The sequence below is a fragment of the Dunckerocampus dactyliophorus genome, chromosome 15 (genome assembly GCF_027744805.1).
Source record: "Dunckerocampus dactyliophorus isolate RoL2022-P2 chromosome 15, RoL_Ddac_1.1, whole genome shotgun sequence".
In the NCBI taxonomy this organism is placed as follows: domain Eukaryota; kingdom Metazoa; phylum Chordata; class Actinopteri; order Syngnathiformes; family Syngnathidae; genus Dunckerocampus; species Dunckerocampus dactyliophorus.
This window is the reverse complement of record NC_072833.1, coordinates 11,952,253-11,975,168: the sequence shown is the minus strand read 5'-3', so window position 1 is coordinate 11,975,168 and position 22,916 is coordinate 11,952,253. Positions and strand designations below refer to the sequence as shown.

General features: G+C 41.3%; 1 protein-coding gene across 8 annotated transcripts in view; it reads right to left on the bottom strand.

Moving 5' to 3' along the window:
• LOC129194678 (neurexin-2-like) overlaps positions 1 to 22,916 on the bottom strand; it is a 543,165-nt gene that overhangs the window by 357,956 nt on the left and 162,293 nt on the right. For all 8 annotated transcript variants that reach the window (XM_054799950.1, XM_054799957.1, XM_054799956.1 and 5 more), the window contains one exon: positions 11,193 to 11,213. In XM_054799950.1, the coding sequence (XP_054655925.1) occupies positions 11,193 to 11,213 (21 nt within the window). The remainder of the gene's footprint in view (positions 1 to 11,192; positions 11,214 to 22,916) is intronic.

Genomic DNA, 22,916 nt, shown 5'->3' with positions numbered 1-22,916 from the left:
TGTAATGCATATCGCAATATGGATTTTAGGCCATATCGCCCAGCCCTACACTGAACCACTTCCTGTCATTGTTCTTCCGCCATTATGAATTGAACACCAGTATCAAAAAGGTGCACACCACTACTGTCCAGTAAGGACATCGTTGACACAGAGATGGACACAGAGTGAGGGTAGAAAGATAAATGTGGCATTTCCCTCAACCTTTTGGCTTCACAGCCAGACAGACGGCACAGAGACAGGAGGCAGGAGGATGGACTTTTCTGCCGCAATCTTCCCCGGTGTCACCAAGTCTAAGCTTTGCAGTTGCTGGCATTTCATGGCATAATTGAATCTGGAAAAGGCTGCAGGTACACAAAGGGAGTCTTCTAACACTCATGAAATAACGTTCTTTTCTTTGTGTGTGTGTGTGTGTGTGTGTGTGTGTGTGTGTGTGTATAGAAAGAGAGAGAGGAACAGTTATTTATTTTTTTGTAATAAAAAAGCAACGATTCTTGTCTTGAGCCACACAAAAGTGAAGGTGTCAGGTGGAAAATGAGAATTTTTCTCACTTCATCCCTCCAGTCAGTATGCACAAACACATAATGTGATCCTGACTGGGTATAAATTAGACAAACACATCCAAGACGAGGCAATATAAAACTAACCGTGAACTTGAGGCATATTGGCAAATGCTCAAAAATAGTTTTCGTCTTATATTCCCAAAGGAAGGAAAGAAGTGCCTCTTATACACAAAGATGCAAAAAATGGGAAAGTCATATATATGGACACTAGGGGTGTAACGGTTCACATGGATGTATTGAACCGTTCCGGTTCGGTTCACTTGTGTACAGTTTCGGTTATATTGTGTGCTATTTTTCTCATTAAATTTATTGGTAGAGTGATCTAAGTGCTCCTATTTGGGAACACTTTGGCTTCCCTGTTAAAATTACGGATGGACAAAGGCAAGTGGATAAATCCAAAGTTGTGTGTCGATATTGTTCCACGATATCGGGAATGCTGCAGAAAACACGTCTAACATGTTAGCACACTTAAAGCGGCATCATCCGGCAGTGAATGTTACATCTCCAAGAAAGAAAAGTAGCTTAGTGCAAACACTGATAACTTCAGCATATAAACAACCTATAGCAAGCCACTCTGACCGGGCCAAAGCAGTAACACATGGTATTTTTATAGCCACGAGATTACGTCCATATTCAGTTTTTGAGAGCACTGGCTATAAACAAGGAATGACTGTACAATCTTTACCATTATTGGAGCCCTGTAGACATGAAATAACAGCCTATAGTATAGTAAACCCTATATACCCTATAGTAAAATTTACACTCCTATTATTCTTTGTTTACACCACATTACTCAACTGTAATAGGTAGACTACGGGATCACTGCAAGGACACAAGAGACGGCCATGACTTTAACCATTTGCAAGCTTGTGAGCTAACTAGTTAGCCTCCAATTCATTTACTGTATTTTAAATTTAAGAAAGGGTTTAAAGCGGAATGGGGAAGAAGGACAAAGAAGCCAAAAACCTACCACTTCCACACGGAATTGAATGAGAACTTTTCACTCTATCATGTCGAACATGCCATGGCTGACTACATGCAGCGTGACAGCAATTTAATGTCATGTCTCAATAATGTACATTACTGGCGCCTAGTGGCCAGAATAGTACATATACCTTGTCTTTCAATATCTTTTGACTAATAATACGCCATAGTCAACTCAATTGCTGGTGCGATCGACTCTCATTCTGTGCACCCTGGTTCAAGCCCAGGGCTGGCTGAACCAGGCGGGTTACACAAAACTCACACAAAGAGCATAGCAAGAACAGTGAACAAACTTTATGCAAAACTGAGGAGCCCTCAGCAGCAGAGCTATAGGCCATACATGGTCCAATCCAGTCATCTCTTCATCCGATGTGCACACAGAATCGTCCAAAGACAGATTCTGGAAGTGGTCACTTGGTGGTGGACTGACTTCATGCATTGGCCGTACGATCACAACACAAGAGGGGTGAAATGATGTCGTGGAGACCTGGCCTCATCCACAATGTGCTGAGGCTTAATCTCACTGCAACATCTGGCAGAGGCTGGCGGCTCATCAACATATTCAAAGCGCGAGACTTGTCCAAAGGCTGGTGAGCAATTTCAGAGTGGAAGAAAGAAGCCATTCAGCCCTATTGCTCCTTGTTTTTGGCCCGTCCATTCATCCTGTGTGCGTTTGTTTGTGCGCGTGTGTGTGTGTGTGGGTGTGTAAAAAAGGCAGCAATCATCCACTTATCGATTGCTTTGTTTGAACAAATCTCTCATGCGTTCAATGAAAACTGCTCACTTAAGATTTATTGATTAGAGGGCCCTTGTTTCACACTTATTTAAGTAAATGCATTATGACTTTGCTACTTAAAAAACATGCCCAATCAAAATTTTAAGACCAGTTGAAAAATTGCAAGAATTTACAGTTTGCACTACTTGATAGGAGGTTCTAAGGAGAGATTCAAAATACCAAAAGAAAAAATGGGAATGAGAATGTAAATTATTGCAATTTTTCAACTGGTCTTAACATTCTGATCAAGAGTGTATACATATTATCTTTTTTCAACTGGGCTGGTCCATTGTTTACCTGTTCCGAAGTGACTGAGGATAATGTACAAGAGCACAATTTGTTCCAGAAACAGAAAATCTGGGTTAATACCACAACAACACAGGTACATTTAATATCTTCTCTGTGTCGTTATCTCCTTTTGTTGCAAAAAATATATATTTTGCAGATAAGTTTTGCCTTTATGAATTTTGTTTCTCACAAACAAATAAGAATCAAATCCACCGTCTATTTTGAGTGATCCCAAATAATCTCATTTAACACGGTAATCCCAACATCAAGCCATTTTCTCCAGCAAGAAAAGCAGTGATAAAAATGTTAGTTGCCTTCCCTGAGGATGGGATTAGCTTAGAGGTCTGATGACTGAGACAGAAAAGATCATTAGCCTTGATCAGATTGATTAAGATCAGCTTGGCTAGGCAAGAACATCCCTCAGCCCAACATTAAATCAGACAACCTGAGCAGGTTTGCATTTAATCTGCTGCTGTCCAATCGTATAAGAGCGGCAGAACTAGTCCGACTGGGCCCGCTCGGGCTTTGTTCAATCATCAGGTGGAAATTAAAAATGGCCTCGGTGTTTTAGTGCCTTTTAAAATGCATGAATTTGTTTGCTTTTCCATTTGTGAAGCACTTTATCTGTCAGCTGAGAGAACTATCTACATCACATTTGCATAACTGCATCGACATTCAAGCCAAAAAGCCCAACATAACTTGGAACAATCCAAAGACGATGGCAACGAAGAAGGCACTTAGGTCATGAGACCATTTCTGCAACCTCCTAGTGACCACTCCCGTGTTGAAAAAGTCATACACCAACAGACAATTAGGTGTTTAAATATCGAGATTATAAATCATTCATGAAGTCCCTAAGGAGGAAGAGGGGTGTACATGCTCATATGAGGACACAGATGGCGGCACACGGATTGTTCGCCATCGAAAAGGGGGTCAGTGTCGCAAGAACATCATCAATCCACCAGGCAACATGTTCAAGTAAGGGCAGGCAACCACTTGCGACAAACACCTCCCGGGCTTCTGTACCTCAGCGTCATCAATCTCAACGCACCTTTGGACACAGGGTTTGTGACATTAATTAGCCTAAAAAAGGTCAAAGTGAAAGCCCCTAAAAATAGCAGAGAGAGGTGCAGGAGCGGTCCAAGGGTGATTGGTACCACAGTCCAATTAAATGCATTGTCTCCGTTACAATGTAAGACTCCCAGAGTAAAATCTGTTTACATTTATGGACTTTCCATTTGGGAAGTTCACTTATCCAGATGTGTGTTTGCTTTTAGCGCGAATCAAAAACCAAAAACACCCATCGGTGCACCACGTATGACAACCTCAAGATAATAACATTGGGTTGTATCTATTTAATTACAATGCTGCCATGACTGAACATCAATAGGATCAGTCCAGACCACACTGTTGGCAACAAATTGTAACGGTAATGGTTTAGCTTATTTTGAACAACATGAACACAGTTCAATGAAAGTAAATCACATGTTTACACATGTCCAAAAATAATTCAAAGAAGCAGAGTTTATTTAATCCTACCCCTGAAAAGCAGTGTATGTTCTGTTCACTTCCTGTGTATGTACCAGGTTACCATGCCTGAGAATATTCTCATTCATCCAGGTCTTTGTATTTTCAGGGCATTGAATCAGTCGCGGCTGCACGGTGGCCTCATGGTTAGCATGTTGGTCACACAGCCAGGAGATCTGGAAGATCTGGGTTCGATCTGGGTTCCAATCTCTCACCTCTGTGTGCAGTTTGCATGTTCTCCAGGTACTCTGGTTTCCTCCCACATTCCAAAAACATGCATGTTTGGTTAATTGACGACTCTAAATTGTCCATAGGTATGAATGTGAGTGTGAATGGTTGGTTGTCTTTATTGTTGTCCTGCGATTGGCTGGCGACCAGTCCAGGGTGTACCCACACCCGTCATTCAGCTATGATAGCCTCCAGCATAGCCCCGCAGCCCTAGCGAGGACAAGCGGCATAGAAAATGGATGGATGGATGACTCAGTCGCAACTGGACTGTTCAGGTTGTCTTAGAAGACGTTTTGCCTGTCATCAGTTCATGCTAATAGGTAGGACAGATGGTTCTATATTAGGGCCAAAAGTTTTGTACTTGAAAAAATACAATTTGAAACTGAAAATTCAAGATTTGGTTTTGAATTTTGAAAAATATCAGTGTATTCAAAATAAAATTAGGTGCATTTTTTTCAGGTTAAATATAATTATGATTCACTCTGGTAACTCCTTTGAATAAATTATTTGATTTAATGTTTCATTTTCACAAACAGTCGTCCCTCGTTTATCACAGTTAATTGGTTTCAGCAAAGTTGGATTCAATATTAATAAGTGAAATATTTTCGCAGTCAGAGCATAGAAAACCTGTTTTCACTTTCTAAATACAATTGTTGCCATTATTAGAGCCCTGTAGACATGAAATACCACCCCATTGACATTCTGGAGGGTTTTTTTCTAATTCAAATGACATTTTTTAGTTTAATTTTTTCTTTTTTCACTTTCAGATCTTCCTATTGAAGGATAAAATCTTTTCTTTTCACTTGCAGACTTTCAGACTTGCACTTGTAGAGTCCGCGTGGGGGGCGTGTCATCAACTGAGAGGGGTGTGGAATCATGACAGCTTAACAAAAAGGCTGTGGACCTTCCCCTATGAGTTTCCTTCAGGGAATGCTGGAATTAAAACAATGCAACTCACATGAAATAGTTGAAAACAAGGTGAACGCTTATCTTCCGTGTCAGACATAACGAATGTAGCAACTTAAATTGTGCGGCATCTTCTGAACACAACCGTCATCGCTCTTAATTGCTGGGTTGCACGCGACGTCACATCCGCTTGCAGCCGCTACTGATAGAATGTACTTCTGCAGGAAAAGGTGCTGATGAGAGTTCTACCACGTCAGCTAAAACGCAATTCTCAGCTGTTGTCATCATACACACATCACCGAAGAATGCAAAGGATAAGATATCTTGATGCCAGATCCCACGTCAGCATTCTGGGAAAACACCTATAAAAAGCTGGGAGCCCATCGCCCGAGGCGGACTCTCTCTTCTTCTGGTCAGGGAGCCGCAGGAGGACATTAGGAGAGACAGTTAGCCCGGATATCCGAAGAACGTGAAACTATTCTGTCTGACTTTTTTTCAATACATTCTGTAAAACTTGTCAATTGGAGTGTGAGTCTTATTCCTTCTCATAATTGGGGATTAAAGACCACGCAAGGGGAGGTGAAATTTATTTAACAGAGTGGTCCTGCAGACCTCTATTAGGTTGCGAAGAATTTCATCTCCAACTGTTCCCTGAAAGAAACGTGATAAGGGAAGGTCCACAGCCGCAAAATCCGAGCCAAAAGACTGCAAGTGAAAAGAAAATATTTAAACCTGAAAAATAAAGATTTGAAAGTAGAAAAAAAAAATCTCAAATATCAAAATATATGAAAGTGAAAAATGAAAATAAAGAATGTATTAAAAGAATTAGTGAATCATAATTATCCATCCATCCATTTTCTGTACCGCTTCATCCTCATTAGGGTCGCGGGGGCATGCTGGAGCCTATCCCAGCTGACTTCGGGCGACATGCGGGGTACACCCTGGACTGGTCGCCAGCCAATCGCAGGGCACATATAGACAAACAACCATTCACACTCACATTCATACCTATGGACAATTTAGAGTCGCCAATTAACCTCACCTGCATGTTTTTGAAATGTGGGAGGAAGCCGGAGTGCCCGGAGAAAACCAACACGCACACGGGGAGAACATGCAAACTCCACACAGGAATGCCCAGGGGAGAATCAAACTCAGGTCTTCCCGATCTCCAGGCTGTTCCTGTAGTGGCCAACGTGCTAACCACTAGACCACCGTGCGGCCTGAATCATAATTATATTTAACCTAAAAAGAAAATGTTTTATTTTGAAGACGCTTCTGTATTTTTTCAAAATTCAACATCAAAACTTTAACATTTTCTGTTTCAATTTGTATTTTTCCAAGTCCAAAACTTCAAATAACCCTAAAATAGCTCCATACGGATAGCTCTCGTCTGAGGAATTGCTGTAGGATCCAAAGTATTTAGTAAATACTTTGAATCCTACAAGATGAGATGAAGCCTCACAAGGCTTTGAACCATTTCAGTTAATTTGGTTCGAGAAAGGGTTCATTTCTTGAAGCTTCATGTGCACACGAGACCACCTGCTGGCCTTGGATACAATTACAGGCAGCTGTATGTTCATGTGTGATGCATTGAATTCTGGCATCTGTTTTGGCTGTGGGAAATGACTATGTATTACAAAAAAATATATGACCAAATAATTAATCGACAAAGTGTATGATAATATATATACATATATATTTTTTTATGTTTTCTTGTCCATAAATGCTTCCAGTATCATGTGATCTGGCTAGTTTGATCATGGTTTTATGTCACCTGGCATGGATTTATGCAGGCAGGGGACAGTGACAGTGCTTGTGTAACTAGGAAGAGGGCACTGAAGACGCATGCTTGTGTAACTTGAACAATGATGTACAGAACAGGGGAGATTTTATTGATTTTTATTCCAAAATAATAGTTTCTTAACTATTTTTGGTTTCAGGCGATTGCTCTTCTTTGACACAACTTTTCCGGCCCTTAAAAATATCCTTTCACATGGCACAGAAAATTCATCCTCTTAACACCTATATCTAATCTTAGATCTTCTCTCTGAACTCTCCAAACTAACGTTGACCAAACTCTCCAAACTATCAAACACTATCCAAACGCTCAAATGACTGACTCTCAAATGACTCTCCACAAAACCCCCACTTTAATGTCTAAGCCTGAGGGGTTTATATTGGGTTTATATTACCATCCATCCATGTTCTATACCGCTTCTCCTCTTTAGGGTCGCGGGGGCATGCTGGAGCCTAGCCCAGCTGACTTTGGGCGACAGGCGGGGTACACCCTGGACTGGTCGCCAGCCAATCGCAGGGCACATATAGACAAACAACCATTCACACTCACATTCATACCTATGGACAATTTAGAGTCGCAAATTAACCTAGCATGCATGTTTTTGGAATGTGGGAGGAAACCGGAGTACCCGGAGAAAACCCACGCAAGCACGGGGAGATCATACAAACTCCACACAGAAATGCCCAAAGGAGAATCAAACCCAGGTCTTCCTGATCTCCAACTGTGCTGGACAACATGCTAACCACGAGACCACCGTGCGGCCGGTTTATATTACATTGCGCCAAATTCTGAACCACTTCCCAAATCCGTCACGTGGTGCAGCCGGGCAGCGAGGCTTCGGAGGCCATAATTCCCGGCCCCTCCCCCCAATGAACCAAGCCTCGGTACACGCTTTGCGGAAGCGCCCACTCCATTACTCGACACATCTCAAAACATCACTAGTATTTACAGTATACTCTAATGTAGAGACACGTCCAGACAGGAACAGTTGCACTTGTGTGTGATGCAAAATGACCATTGTTAAGATACAATAGCGCGGAGCCATTCAGAACACAGATGGGCAAACACTTCAGGTCAAGACTTCGATGTCTACCTGCAACTCAAAGACAAACAGCACTCCTTTGAGGACAAAAATGTGCACATTCTGAAGAGACAGAAGGCTTGAAAGAGGAGTGAGGGAAGTCATCTACGTCAAAGCTGAGAAACCATTTGTAAACAGAGGGGGAGGTCTATCAGACCACCTAACCCCCACATACAATGTTGTCCTTTCATCCCTTCTTAAGAGATTCAATAATTTAGTTTCTAACAAATAAACACAATACAGTACAGCCCCTTGCTTCAGGCGTATCCGTGACCATTGTGAAAAGAATGCTAACGAGGTGATTCCGCCCAGACTAATGCCGTTGGCTGGCAGAGGCCCCACTAAATTGTATCTTAACGACGGTCGTTTTGTACCACAAAAGAGTGAAACCATTCTTGTTGAGGCATGCCGCTACCATTAAAACAGTGATTCCCAACTGGTGGGTTCAGACCGGCAGGCGTTTTCAGTGGGTTGCAGAGACTTTTCCAAAATGAATGGTGTAATGACCCGGTGTCTGTGAATGCACCACGTGTCTGTGCTACTCACTTCCCACGCCACCACGAGGTGCGCGCCATGATTTTGGGCGACTTGGTCAAGTTTGAGCGGGAAAGGAAGGACATCGAGCGTGGACTTAAGGTGCCGTCCATCCGACACACAGCTAGATAGCCACATATCTACTGGAGAAAAGTGTGTCATAAAGCGAGAGCTCATTTTGTGACCACAATGAAGGCTATTAGGTACAGTATGCCGGTACAGATTAACGCCCAATTCAATCTATTAGCCCAGGCAGAGGGGTGGTCTACTGAAGAAATTGTCCTCTTATTATTATTAGAGTGTTGAATAAGAGCAACTGGACTCGCTTGATTTTAACTTCTTCTTTCACGTCACATCCAGCTCCTTGTGCAAATGCTCTGATTTAACTCCCCGGAAGATATACCAAAAACCTTGACAAAAACCTTGGCCTGTTTTTCAAAATAATTTTTGAATTTGTGGATAAAAACGTATTGTCGCTGAACTGAAACTGGTTTTGTGCTGGCACACCGTGTTATTTTGCACTAGTGCACTTTAATGTCTTTTCATTACAGGGACTGTTTGCAACCGGCTCAACCACCTTATACTTTAGCAAAGGCTCCTGTGCATGTGCGTGTTACGTAGGCCGCAGGTTACATGCTCAGAGCAGGAAGGGGGAGGGGATATAATGCTTGTAACAGGTTCAAAACTCTACCCTGTAGCGAGCCACGTAAACGTTGCAGTCTTTTTATATTTAAAATGTAAACAAGGAAATGTAAGTGACTAAATAAATAAGATATTTGAGAAGTTTACGTTAAAAAAATTCCGCAATTTGGGTCGCCGCTTGTCATCGAATGTGTGATGGTGATGTGATGGTGGGTCCCGCAGCCAAACCAGTTGAGATCCACCTCTTTGGATCCTGTACCAATCCTTCAGACTGGAGCTGTCTTATCTAGTCAGACTGAAGCTGTCCTACCTAGTTTTTGAGCACAAATTGATGAGAGGCAGTACGACTTCTAAGACAACCTGAACAGTCCAGTTGCGACTGATTCAGTGACCAAACATTATCAGGCTACCATTTTCTAATAAAGGAAAAAATATCAAAATTTGTCATAGTAAAGTTAACAGGATGGGATCTAGCTTATTCAGTAATAAAAAAAAAAAAAACGCAAAGAAGAAAATGAGCCGATATAAGTCTATATTTAGTTAGCACGTTGGCCAACACAGTAACAGCCTGGAGATCGGGAAGACCTGGGTTCGATTCTCCCCTGGGCATTTCTGTGTGGAGTTTGCATGTTCTCCCCGTGTGCGCGTGGGTTTTCTCCGGGCACTCCGGCTTCCTCCCACATTCCAAAAACATGCAGGTGAGGTTAATTGGTGACTCTAAATTGTCCATAGGTATGAATGTGAGCGTGAATGGTTGTTTGTCTATATGTGCCCTGCGATTGGCTGGCGACCAGTCCAGGGTGTACCCCGCCTGTCGCCCAAAGTCAGCTGGGATAGGCTCCAGCATACCCCCGCGACCCTAATGAGGAAGAAGCGGTATAGAAAATGGATGGATGGAGGGTGAGGGTTATAAACCAGCCTAAATGATTAATGATTAATGCAAAAACTACTTGTTTATAAGTGTCTTGAAAGTCATTTACTGTTCATTTTCATCGGAATATACGGCTAAATATACATTTGACAAACACAAGCTTTCAATCTGAGTGGTTGACAAAAATACAACACGCCTTGAGTCACAAAGTGATGATACAAACCCACAATAACGACTATTTTCCTTCCTTGCCCACACACAAAAACACTGTCGACAGTTTTAACAACCTTACATTTTCTCAAGAAATTGTCAGCTCCAAACCTACGGTCTACAAGTGCCTCCATTTTATATCCAGAGCGGCACATTGGAATTCAAATGCTCACCATGGGTAGCTGATAACAAGCAAATAACATGCCGACATCTATTTCGCTATTTCGGATATGAAAACAACTCTCCCTTCTTGCTGTGAGAAAAGACTGCAACATTTGCATCTTTAAAAGGAAACACACACACAACCTCCAGTTCATCATTGTGATTTCCTCCTGCCGCTTTTGCCTACTTGACAGGTAATCCATCAGATGCGACTCAGCATGGAGGAGATCTAAATCATCCAAACATATGCACGTTTAAGCCACTACTTGCCACTCAAGATAAGGGCATTCCTTGTTAATCTGGGTGTGTTGTGTGAGGGAGAGCTGAAGTGTGTCAAGAAAGTCTTAACGCTGACCGTGTGATTGTATAGTATGTTATAAACAAGCAAACCATAATCAAAACAACACCACGTTCAAAAGGACAAGGTCAAAAAATAAAGAGGAGAAACAACAGTGACAATTTGAGTATTGTCACTGGCGTCAATTTTGCCCCCTGGAAGTCACGTTAAAACCGCAGTCCAGAGTGACAATGCACGATGACGATGCGCAGAGCATCAGCACAGCAGCCAGCATCACCATCTACAACATCGTCACGTGAGGGAGTGAGGAGGACAACATCGGTCTTACCTTCCAGGACGTACTCCTCAACTTCAGGGAAGAGTCCAAAGCGAGTGCATGGAGAAGAGAGAAAATACATTTTAGGTCCATAAACAGGACATACAAGAGAAAACAGATACAAAAATAATATAAAAAATATATGCATATTTAAGCAAATTGTACGTCTTCATGGCCTAAATTAAGCATTTTCAAGCATAAAAATGGCCAAATGAATGAAAATCCAAATATAAGGCATTCAAAAGGCATTATATGAAGTGTAACACAGTATCTGCAACTTTACGACGCAGGGCTTGGGAAAAGACATTGACTGTTAGCTGAGCGATAGCAGCAGGTTAGCAGTGTAGCAGGTGATACACTGCCGAGAGCAGCTCCTGAGTGAATGCTCACGGCATGTGTCCTCTGCTTGTTAATAAAGCGATTGAAGTGCATGGTGAGTCTCTCCTTAACCACAAACAGTAACAATAGTAGAGTAGTATTCCACACTGGTCTTTAGGTGTTAGTAATGTTACATTGAGGTGAAACAAGGAGGAGGAAGGACTGAATTAGCTCTGCTTCTTCCTACTCCTTTTGAACATGTGGAATTGTAAATAATGATATGTGATGTATACTGAAGTGAAATGAAATGTTCAAATAAATCAAATCAAATCAAATGAGACAAAAGCCACCAGGAAGTGCACTGTCAATGCTACCGTTATCTCATTTATGTCTAATATGGCTTATTTTCTATTATTACTGTATGTCTACTACATTGGATAACACAAGCGTAAAGCTGACTACAGGGGTTTTATTTCATGTTTAGAGGGCTCTACTAATGGTAAAAATCAAAATTAGAAGGTCATAAACGGGTTTTCTATGCTCTAACAACAAAAATATTCCATTTATTAACCCTGATTACGGTGCACCATTACGCCACTGGTTAATGTGGTGACTTCTAATGCGTACGACTTCCCTGTGGAGAACGGATTAAGCGGTTGAAAAAAAATAACAGATGACCGTTCATTATTTCATCTTTCCTGTACAAGTCACATTTAGACCCTCTTGAAAACATTAAGAAACACACTTGAAGGGCCAGAAAATGTTAAATCCATATCATTCCCAGTTTGACTGAAGGTTAATTGGCGCATATTGCTTCTAAAATGGTTTGTTTGCAATGCGAGAATACTTTGGAAAAGTTGCCCGAGGAGGAATTGCACTCGCCCGCTTAAACCTGTTACATCCTGTTGATAGGTTCCTAGTCATCTTTACCACCCATTACCATTATCCTGGAGGTGTTTGCAATTAAAATGGATCACGCATTGCCTCAGGTTTGAAGCTCCGCTGGGACGCATGCATCTTTTTAAGTGTACTGTGGAAAAGCTGGGAATGTGTAATATATAAAATATGTGTTGTCACATACAGTACAAACACACACGGTGTATATCAACACTAAAATTCACAAGACGAGGAGGAGGAGAGCATAAATAAAAAAGGAGGCTGCAACGGAATGAATGAACATGCGGTAAAGTCACATTTAAATGGAAGCAGTGGAGCATTTTTATTTCTTTTCTTTTCAAAAACTAATCCTCACCCAATAGTTTCTTAATGCACAAAAGCATGCCTACTCATCCAAAACAACGCACAACAAAGGCCACATATAAATTTTTTGTGGAGGTGTAAAATAACAAAGTATTAATTAAAGATGCAAACGAAAAAGCACAGACTACACAGAGCCACTGGGATAATAAAATAGCAGCTGTCGTGGAAAACTATAAGATTGTCATGATAAAGACACATTTTTGGGTTTGCGTGTTTTGATTTTGCCGAGGCAAGAAGGCTGTTTGACATCCTTTTAGACGCTGCAGGAAACATAAATGATAATGATGACTTGATGAGGAAAGAGGAGACGGGAGGGATGTAAAGACGCACGAGGACACACTTTTTTTTTATCAAACGGAAGCTTTGTCCTGAACTCCATCACACTGCCAAAAACTTTCACTGAAAAGTTAATCCGAGAGAGACGGCCTTTGCAGATTTCACATTAAATCTCCACGACGAAAAAAACCTGCCCCAGACAAATGGGACTTTACAGTTAAGGCTTTCTCTGCCAGATAAAGTGAGAGAAAAAAAAATAAACTGACTGATTTGGATCGCAGAAGCGTGGCACATTCAGCATGAAAGGGAGGAAAGGAGATTTGGGGTCAAACAGAGACGATGAAACAGATATGAAAGGGACTTTCTTCACTGAGGAATGTATTCTGCTGAGGAAAAAAAAAAAAAAGCAATAATTGAACAATATGACTTATTTTGACTTGCATTCACATTTCTAAAACAAGCTTGCGAGGAAAACGGTCATGGTTATGTTTACTTGTAGCATGCTTTAACGGTGTTAGATTAAGGAACATCACTTTTACACAACACTACACCGACATGCCCGAAAAGGACCAGGAAGACGCACAGTTTATGTAATCCTAGCCCAATCCAAGTCTCAGCAATTGCTTTTTAGTTTGGCTCTTGAGTAAAAAAAATATTTTCTGACAATTCCGATGTGTGGTGTTGGATGGAATGTTGGTATTTATTTTCCCGCTGTAAGCAATCAGACTACATTGATCCAGAGGTAACCCCCAGCAGTTCATGATCTCTGAGAAGAAGTTATTAATATTTTGGAACCATTAGTTGTGGACATGATAGCTGCAGGATAGCCAGTATGAATAGCTCCGTTATGACATTCTGTTATGTTGAGCGTTTCTCGAGCAAACAAAATCTTTATTATCACTATGGTTGTTGGTTTTTTTTTGCATGACATTCTGAGGCTGCAAAAGTTTTGCAGACAAAAGTGTGCATACTCCCTGTTGACCAGGCTGGAACATGGCAAACACCTATAGAAAATAAAACACAAATAAAGGACAGCAATAAAGCCTGACATGCCTTTTACTCTCCAGGGTAACCTGTGGTTGTTTTTATGAAGCTGATTTAAAAAAGAAGAGGAAAAGGATGGCTGTCAGGTGACTGATGTTAGGCAACATGTAACTATAAGACACTACAGCGTGTGGCCATGTGCAAAAAGATGAAACCAGATTGAATAACATTTTCGACAGAAAAGCCTATTATGACTCCATAAAGTCAAGACTTCACGTCCCCTGGATTTGCTTTCGAGCGCGTGGAATTTAGTTTTTACTGTATTGAAGACTTGATGGCAGCAAGTGTGTGTTCACGAAAAGACAACGTGGTGTCACATGAGAACTTTTTATCTCTTGAAGGCTCTTGCTCATCACCCTGAATGGTTATGTTTCTACATCTACCCGATTCATTTTGCCTGCTATTTGAAATAAGATGTCCAAGAAAGTGAAGTACATTTGTATTTTCAACCTGACCTAATACGCACATTGAAATCAGATTTAAAAAATGAGTTCTTCCGGTTATATATTTAGACAATTGATATTTAATCACTCTTTGTTCAAAGTGACCTAAGGTCCTTGTCCCTCACAAACTAATCAGTGGACAGGAAGGGACCATGTTTTTTTGTCATCTCCCATCAAATCCTCTTTCAGATCTTCTACTTAGTCCTATGGCTGTCAGCCAAAAACATTTGGACACATGTTTCGCTTGCATAAGTAAACATGTACTTCGACTAATCCAGGTTTTGGCCTCGAATGCAACTCATAGGTGAATCTACATTATACATAATAGAGGCGTCACGAGATCTCGCGAGATAAAAACGTGATGAAATTTCTCGTTCAGAAAAACAATGTCTCGCAATACTAAAATAAATGAATACAAATAAAAAAGAAATTGCCATGTGCATTGATTCAGCACCTAGACGCTTCAGAGAAGAACGGCATTCCATAGAGCAATGGCTTGAACTGGCCGAGACCTCATTGTCAGTCATCCAGTCGTCATACAGTATAAATCAGGAGTGAAAAAGATAATTGCAAAGCAAAAATGCCACGGGAACCCTGCTTCAAACCAAATGAGCAAGGGCATCAACACAGACGGATTGATGGGCTTACCTGAAACAATATCCACCCGACCCAGTTTTCCCATCTGAGAAAAAAAACTACACATCGAGATGCAGAGCCAGCAGTCAACATTCACTGAGGCGTCTGACCGGCAAAGTAAATAGAAACGGAACAGAGCAAAATGGTGCTCACGGAAAGTGCACTTTGCCGCCATCACAAAATAAATACCTCTCTTTAATACAGTTAAAAGCTAGCATTTCAAGAAATGCTCCAAATTGCCTTTGAGGAAATACATGTCACAAACGGCAATTCCACAACTTTACAGAGACAATGATGAGAAGTTAAAGGAAATACTGCAATACAATTATTATTGTAATTATTATTATTATTATTATATATTATAATCTTTGTGGTTTATTGTGCTTTTCTCGCCTCGTCCCATTCTCATGGACCCAATCTCGTGTATTGTCTTGTGCTAGCTGGGCGTCTCGTGACACCTCTGCTAAATAATCATCCTTTTGGTTCCCCATTGGGGGTCTCTTTGTTAAAACATGGCCAGTTCTAATCCAGTGCGGCCCACCAAGATGACCCATATTTGGGTTCCATCAGCAGCTGCGGTTCCACTTGACCGATGCTGCTAACCGCTGGCTGGCAGCCGCTGGGCTCCCTCGCCGAGGTCGACAGCTGTGTACACACACATATCGGCATGCATTCGGCGACATGTTTGCCGCTCCATTTTTCAGACGGACCGCCGGCTGCGCAGGCTCCAGCTCCCATTACGTGTTTGTTTGTCCCGTGGTCATTAGAGAAAATGACTTAATCCCAGTCCGGAAAAACGTCACGCGGAATGTTGTGCACTGAAGGTCAGACGAGAGAGCGGGAGGAGCCTGCTGAAGGTAGTCTGGCAGTTTACTGATGATAGCAGCACATTGGTATCGACATCCGGCAGTCACTGGGGACAGTGCATCTTATCTTTGCAAAGCCGGAGAAGACAGGGAATATGGGGAGATAATGGGGAAGGAGGGAGGAGATATGAGATGTAAGGAAGCAGAGCAGTTGCACACCTTGGCAGGAAAACTTATCTGCCTCTTATAAGAGGCAAAACAATGCGGTGCGCCGTAATAGATGTCAAAACCACCGCAGCCCCTCGCCTTTTTTCAAGCTAACTGCTGCTTAATGGGCCAATGCCGGCGACAAACGGAGATGTCCACACATTTCAAGGGCGCCCTAATGGAGTTGGGGAGCGAGCCACGTAGATGAAAGCATTGGCCGTTCGTCATTAAGAGCTGGGACATGAAGAGGAAGGTCAAAGGAAACAGTTTGGTGTCAGAAAAAGTAGTTCTCATGCTAATGAGACGTTCTTACATGTGGTCGCATTTGCTAATGTGCTCTAACAGACCCTGGCTGGTAAATAAACACCGTCTTGATAAACTGCTGGAGAAAAGAAAATATTCTGGTGACCTCCTAGAAATTTTTTTTCAATGATCGATTGCCACTACTCTAAGTCCACTAATGATATTGTTATTCTCTGCATGGACAAATGCAAGGACTATCATAGGGAGTTGAACCTGTTTGAATCAACACGATAATGGTAAGGGTCGAGTTTATTTCCAACACGCTTAACAAAATTATATTGAGGAAACTCATTCTGTATGGCTACGCTTGCCTGGCAAGGACAAGGAAGAAGAAGATCATATTAATTAACACCCCTTCACCAATGGAAAGAAACTAATATGTGTAATAATAAATACTTTATTGGATGGATGGATAAATGGATGCAGAATATATCATAAACAATGACTTGTTCAATAAAAATTGATTAATAAATTCAGGAATATATTATATCAGACACTCTGGTTATCATTCTGCTTCCTGTGTATACTTTCTAAACTCATTCAAGTTCCTTACTCAATCAGCTCCATTATTTTACACCACATACTGATGTTCCTAAACATGCCTGTCAGTGGTGTTCAGTCAGGGCCAGCAAAGCCTTTTCTGCTGGCCTATACACTACCAGAAGCACTGACCTACACTGAAAACTCCCATGCTAGTATTTGTTCCATGAAATAGTATTAACTCATTTCAAACAATTCTTTCTTGGCTGCACTGCTTTCGTTAATGTATGTGTATATTACATTTTTTTGTCCAATCAAATGCAAGCGTCTATGTGTTGCCATATCAATGTGATCTGCCCAGGGCCTTCAGAATCAGGAGTGTTGGTCCACAATACACAATATTAGCAGCGGGGCTTTTTGTTTTTTTTCAGTCAATCACACTTCAGATTCGCCTCTCGGGGCCAGCTAATTGGCCCACAGTAACAGCACCTTTCCATCCTCTGATTGGTTGACCGGAGCAAAACTGTTCAACAAGCCAAGTTACGCCCACAATGGCTGACTATGAAGGAGGAAACTGACATCTCTGGTGAGTAGATGTATTTTTACGTGTCATGTTATTAAATAAATATTGATTGTGAACTGCTTCAGATGATGTTGTAGTGTAGGTGTTTGGAATTGTCTGAACACTTAATCTCACAGCCATTCTATTGTTACATTTGGCTGAGCGCCAACTTTACAAGCACCAGTGTACTGCTGATGTATTTGAATATTAGTGGACTTATATTATTATACTGGTATTTATGTTAGTATTGGTACTGCGGCAATCTCACAGCATTGGCATTCCAGTCTCTCTAAATGCCTGTATGGTGCAGCGCTAAGATGTCTGTTTCTCTCCACGGGCAACTGTGGTTTCAAACCCTTCCATGGCAAATATTTGCTTTTTTTTTTTTTGTACTGGCTCTCACGGTGTCTGGCGAAAAACATTCTGAAGGCTCGGGTACCAAATGCATTGTCCGTCACTGTTGCCTACAACTATTGTAAATACTGCAATATCTAAATCACTCTAACCTTGTGTCTTGTACCTATCCTTTCTATCTGTATCTGAAAACAAGGCTACTTCAGCCACCTTATGCGAGAAATCAGTCAAAATCAATACAATTCTTGGCCTGACAAGGTGAAATAGTCCCTGAAAAATTTGAAGTCTGTGTTCAAATGCGCCAAATCTGATTGAGTCTCGTCACTTGGCCCGGACACGTCGAGCAATTTGTTGTGGAGATAAGCCAACGAGAAGATCAACAGAGGAGGGAGCAAAACAAACAATGATAAAACAAAGAAGATGAGTATTGGGAAGACAAATCTCTTGATCTCCTTGCTTGCTATTTGCAGCACTGTTTGTTTTGTGCAGTTTTTGGACACGGACTCGCCTGTCCAACCCCTTTTTAAATTGCCTGCGTCCATGTGGCCGCACTCCCTGTTAGAACGGTCACGCGAACAAAAGCCCATTCACTTATAATGAATGGAGAAGGAAGCTAAAGACTAAAGGGGCTGATTTAGTGACAATTATTGACTAGCCCCAATTGAGTTAGGATTGAGCTAGCATCCTCAATGCATCAGCTCCTCTGTGGCTTACATTGTTGGGAAATAGAAGAAAAAAAAGAAAGCTACCCAATTCCCATCCACTTCCATCAATCTTTTTGGGACAATATGAAGGGAAACACCACACACTGGGGATATTATACAACAGCTGTGAGCGTGTTAGCAAGACTGATGCCGGATTGATGCAACAAAGCCAATGCAGACATTACAAGCTGTACCAAATGCAATGCCAAAAGTCTCATTAATAGAAGTCAAGATGCTACATGAGAAATGGACCTTTTTACACATGTTCAATTCAGCCCGGGTAACAAACATCTCATCGAAACCAGTGATTCCCAACCACTGTACGGCGGCACATTAGTGCGCCATGAGAGATCATCAGGTGTGTCGTGGGAAATTATCCAATTTCAGTTATTAAATTCTTAAATTTTATTTATTTATGACAAATAATTTATCTTTGTTTATCTTTCTATGCCAGTTATGCATGAAGACAGGCAGAACAATCACATGGTCTTCCACTCAATGGCAGAGGGTACTGTACATAATGAACTTGTCTATCCACCTGTTGCCATTCATACAACATAATAAGTCAATGCCACGCTTGGTGGTATGCCGTGAGAGTTTGTAAAGGTAAAATGTGTCTTGACTCCAAAAAGGTTGGAAAACACTGATCTAAAGTGTCTGTACATTCAAATTGCAAACAATTTTGGTGTGTGGTTTGGTGTAATACAGTCGGCTATGCTGCGCAGATGCACGAGTTGATATTTGTTAGCCACCCATGACGCCTCAGCAACACAGCCAAAGTTGTAAATCTTGGGGAAACACGCCACATGATTAGCCTGCATGCACACTGGCGCTTTCTTTAAAAGTTCTTCCGAAAATAGGCAGTTTTGTTTTATAAAAAGGATTACATTATTTGTGTATTCTTTGCACAAATGTAAGGGGAGTAGCCTTTCAACAATGCATAACATCGTAAAAAACAAACACAAACGATAGAAATTAAATAAAATAACTAAAATTCGAAGTCCTTTAAGGATTGTGGGTGCATTTCTTGTTTTACGTACACCTGATTCCAAAAGATGAAATAAATGATTACAGTGGAACCTCAGTTTTCATACGGCCCAGTTTTGGTAGGAAATGATTGCCACAAATATGTCTCGTTTTCCGTACACTTTCTCGGCTGTTGTATGGCCAATCGGCGTCCAAAAAAGCATTCACACATTGGTGACTCTGTCTCTGTGAAGAAAGGATAGTGGTTCTTTAAGAGCTTGTATTGTAAAAACTTGTATTACTCTCCGTAAAATGTGTTTTGTGTTCATATGTTTGGGTGTCTGGAAAAGATTAATTAGATTTACATGATTTTTTATGGGAAAAATGGATTCGGTTTTGGTAGGTTTTGTTTTTTTTCGGACTTTTGGAACAGATTAATGACGAAAACCAAGGTTCCACTGTGCATGAAAGCTCACCGTCAGCTAAAGGTGATCTGCCATGTTACATTGTGGATGAACTGCTGATGCCGTAATCTCCAGGTAAGCCGCTGTAACGCTCGCATCGCCGCTCTTCACTTCCTGCTTTTTACACTTGCAAAACTATTAAGTGTCTATGAGTGCGCAACGGGATTATAACACCACACATTAATGCAACATACACACACACAGCCGATTACAAATGAGAGGTCAAGAGGAGCTAATGTAACCGCATGGAAGTGGTCAACGAGCCTCACACTCCCCAAGGTGCTGAGCAGGCCAAGCCCAGATTAAAATGGACAAGGGCAGCATAGAGTCCAGGAATTAAGTTAATGTGAGGATTTCTGTAGTTGAAATAGTAACAGCAAAGCAAGCAAACGCTTGAGAAGACAAGTGAAACAGAATTATTGTTTTGTTTCATCACAGGCGCATTGATTTGTTTCACGGAGCAAAACAAAGTGCGGGAGAGAACACCTTTTATTTACTCTCCTAAATGAACTTCTGCCCACACAGAAACATTGCAATAACCAACCAGGGTTTTGTTTTTTAGGTTCAATAATGTTGTGCAGACGTTACTTGCTTGATGTGACTGGCAGCCATCTGCAAAGCTTTCCATCGCCAACGACAGTAAGAACAATTACAGCAATTGTTTTCCATCAAAGGTGCCTTGGGATGTTGTTTTTGTGTATCTGTAACAGTGAGTAAGGACGCTGCCAGCTGCAAAAGACCTTGGATTCCACTTCTGGTGTTTTACCCCAACAACTGCTTCATAGCACTTCATACAAGGGTGCTTTCGGATAAAACAAACCCTGGAGCATTTGCTCTGCTAGTTTGGTTTGTTTGCTCAAGTGTGAACACGATCATCCGAATCCTGGTGTGCGCCAAAGTGGACCGAGACCGCTTGACAGATGGGTGTCAAACAGCTTGCAAGTTTACGCTCCGTGGACCATTGTTAAAATATCAGCAAAAAGAAAGTACTGGATGTGTCGTCTGTGTGATCTGCTGTCTTCCTCCATGTGTGAAAATCTTGCTCTTTAAAAGTATATTTGAGAAGCTTGTTGTGAAATCTAAGCTGGTAAAAACGCCTTTAGTTCAATGAACAAAAATACAACTGCGAGCCACACCGACGTGCGCACCAAGTATCATTTTTTCCCAACCACAAGTGTGAGCGCAGCCTAAAACTAAATCAAGCCCCTATTGCAACAAGAAGTCCATTACGGATCGCGGTCCCGCCTGTGTGACGCGTGTGCAAAAGGGTGACAATGACACCGTGACCTTTTCAACACGCACCGTGCTTTTGACGGTTTGCGCTCACGGCTTTAGAGCTGATCGGCAGAGAGAAAACAAAAAAAGACGAGCCACTGACGACACACTTGCAACATCCACCGGGGCATCTTGCCAGGTGCCAAGCCTAAAAAATGCATGCGGTCCTTGTAGCAGAAAGTAAACACTTGATGGAATACAATCGTGATAACAAGCACCTTGCCTTCCTTCCATAGAAATCAATACAACAATGTGTCGGGTCAGCATGAAGCTCAAAGGAGCAAAACAGAAGGTCATTTCGTTGTGTGGTATCCTTGACCTTTAATGCTCGTCAGAAAGTGAGGCTTTTATGATCAACTGTACCTCTAGAGATTGCAATGGACTCTTAAGAAGTAGATGAAGAAGTACAAGAGTCTAGTAAATTACACTCCCCTCACAAAAAAAAGTGTTATTAGTCTGACACATTTTTGGATTTTTTTTTTAAGTATTTATATACATAAAATTACTTCTGACTTTTTATTCTGAGAGAAAAAAAAGTGGGTCATTTCAAATAAAGCCTCTTTGAAGCTCTTATCATTATATGTAATACATGAGGATGAAATGAGTAGCACAAGAGAAAAACACATTTTTAAAAAGTCCCCTTTAGCTGTTGAATTAGCCTCCCTCTATAATTCTGCTCATATTTAATAAAATAATATTTAATTCAGTACTTACTACAGCTGTTCACGTGTAGACAAAATACAGCTGTGTTCACACTGGTATTTGTGTCATGGGACCGACGGCTGTGCAGTGCAGCAGTGTGCAACATGTGCATAAAGTAAGGACTCGACGGGGCAGCTTTTATGACACATTACGTGACATGATTCAAATATTACAAATCAACAGGCCATCTGCTGGGTTGAATTTGTAGGATATCTTGATATTCTGCTCGATTCACCAGCTTAGATTTCACGAAAAGATTCTAAAATATCTATTTTTAAATGCTCTCGTCACACACAGAGGGAAAGAGCAGAGCACAGACCCATCAGTTCCATCACATTTTCTCTTGCATATGTGTCATTTCTGTCTGCTTTTTAGTGTCGTTTAACACTTTAATCACATTTCAGCTCAAGAGAACAAACCCCACCAGAGGTCACTTGCAAACGCAACGAGACCCATCTCTCAAGCAGTCTCGGTCCACACTTGACCAAAAGAACCATACCAGCTGAGCAAAAGGTTCGTATTAACAAAACTAAACATGACACGTGTGAGCACTCCCAACGTAATTGGATACATTTCTATGTTTCTTTCATGTGTTCTATTTTTAAGCTATGCAATTTGACAGCATTTTAATCTGATCCCAGAGTGCAATCTGATGATGGAGTGTGATTTCATCTGCTCATCAGCTACTAATCCATTCAAACGCTGCTTGGAGTCCATTTAGGTTACTTTTTACTTTTTACAAGAAACTAAAGATTTAATAAGTCAGTTTTAGCTGAGGTTAGCATTGGATGTTAAGTACAAACATGAAAGCAAAACTACTATTTTGAGCTTGGAGCCCAATACATGCAGCATTTGCATATCCATCAATGTTGAGGATTTTTTTTTTTTTTTTGCTGGGAAAAAAAAATAAAAAATCAATAGAGGTGTTTGCTGTTG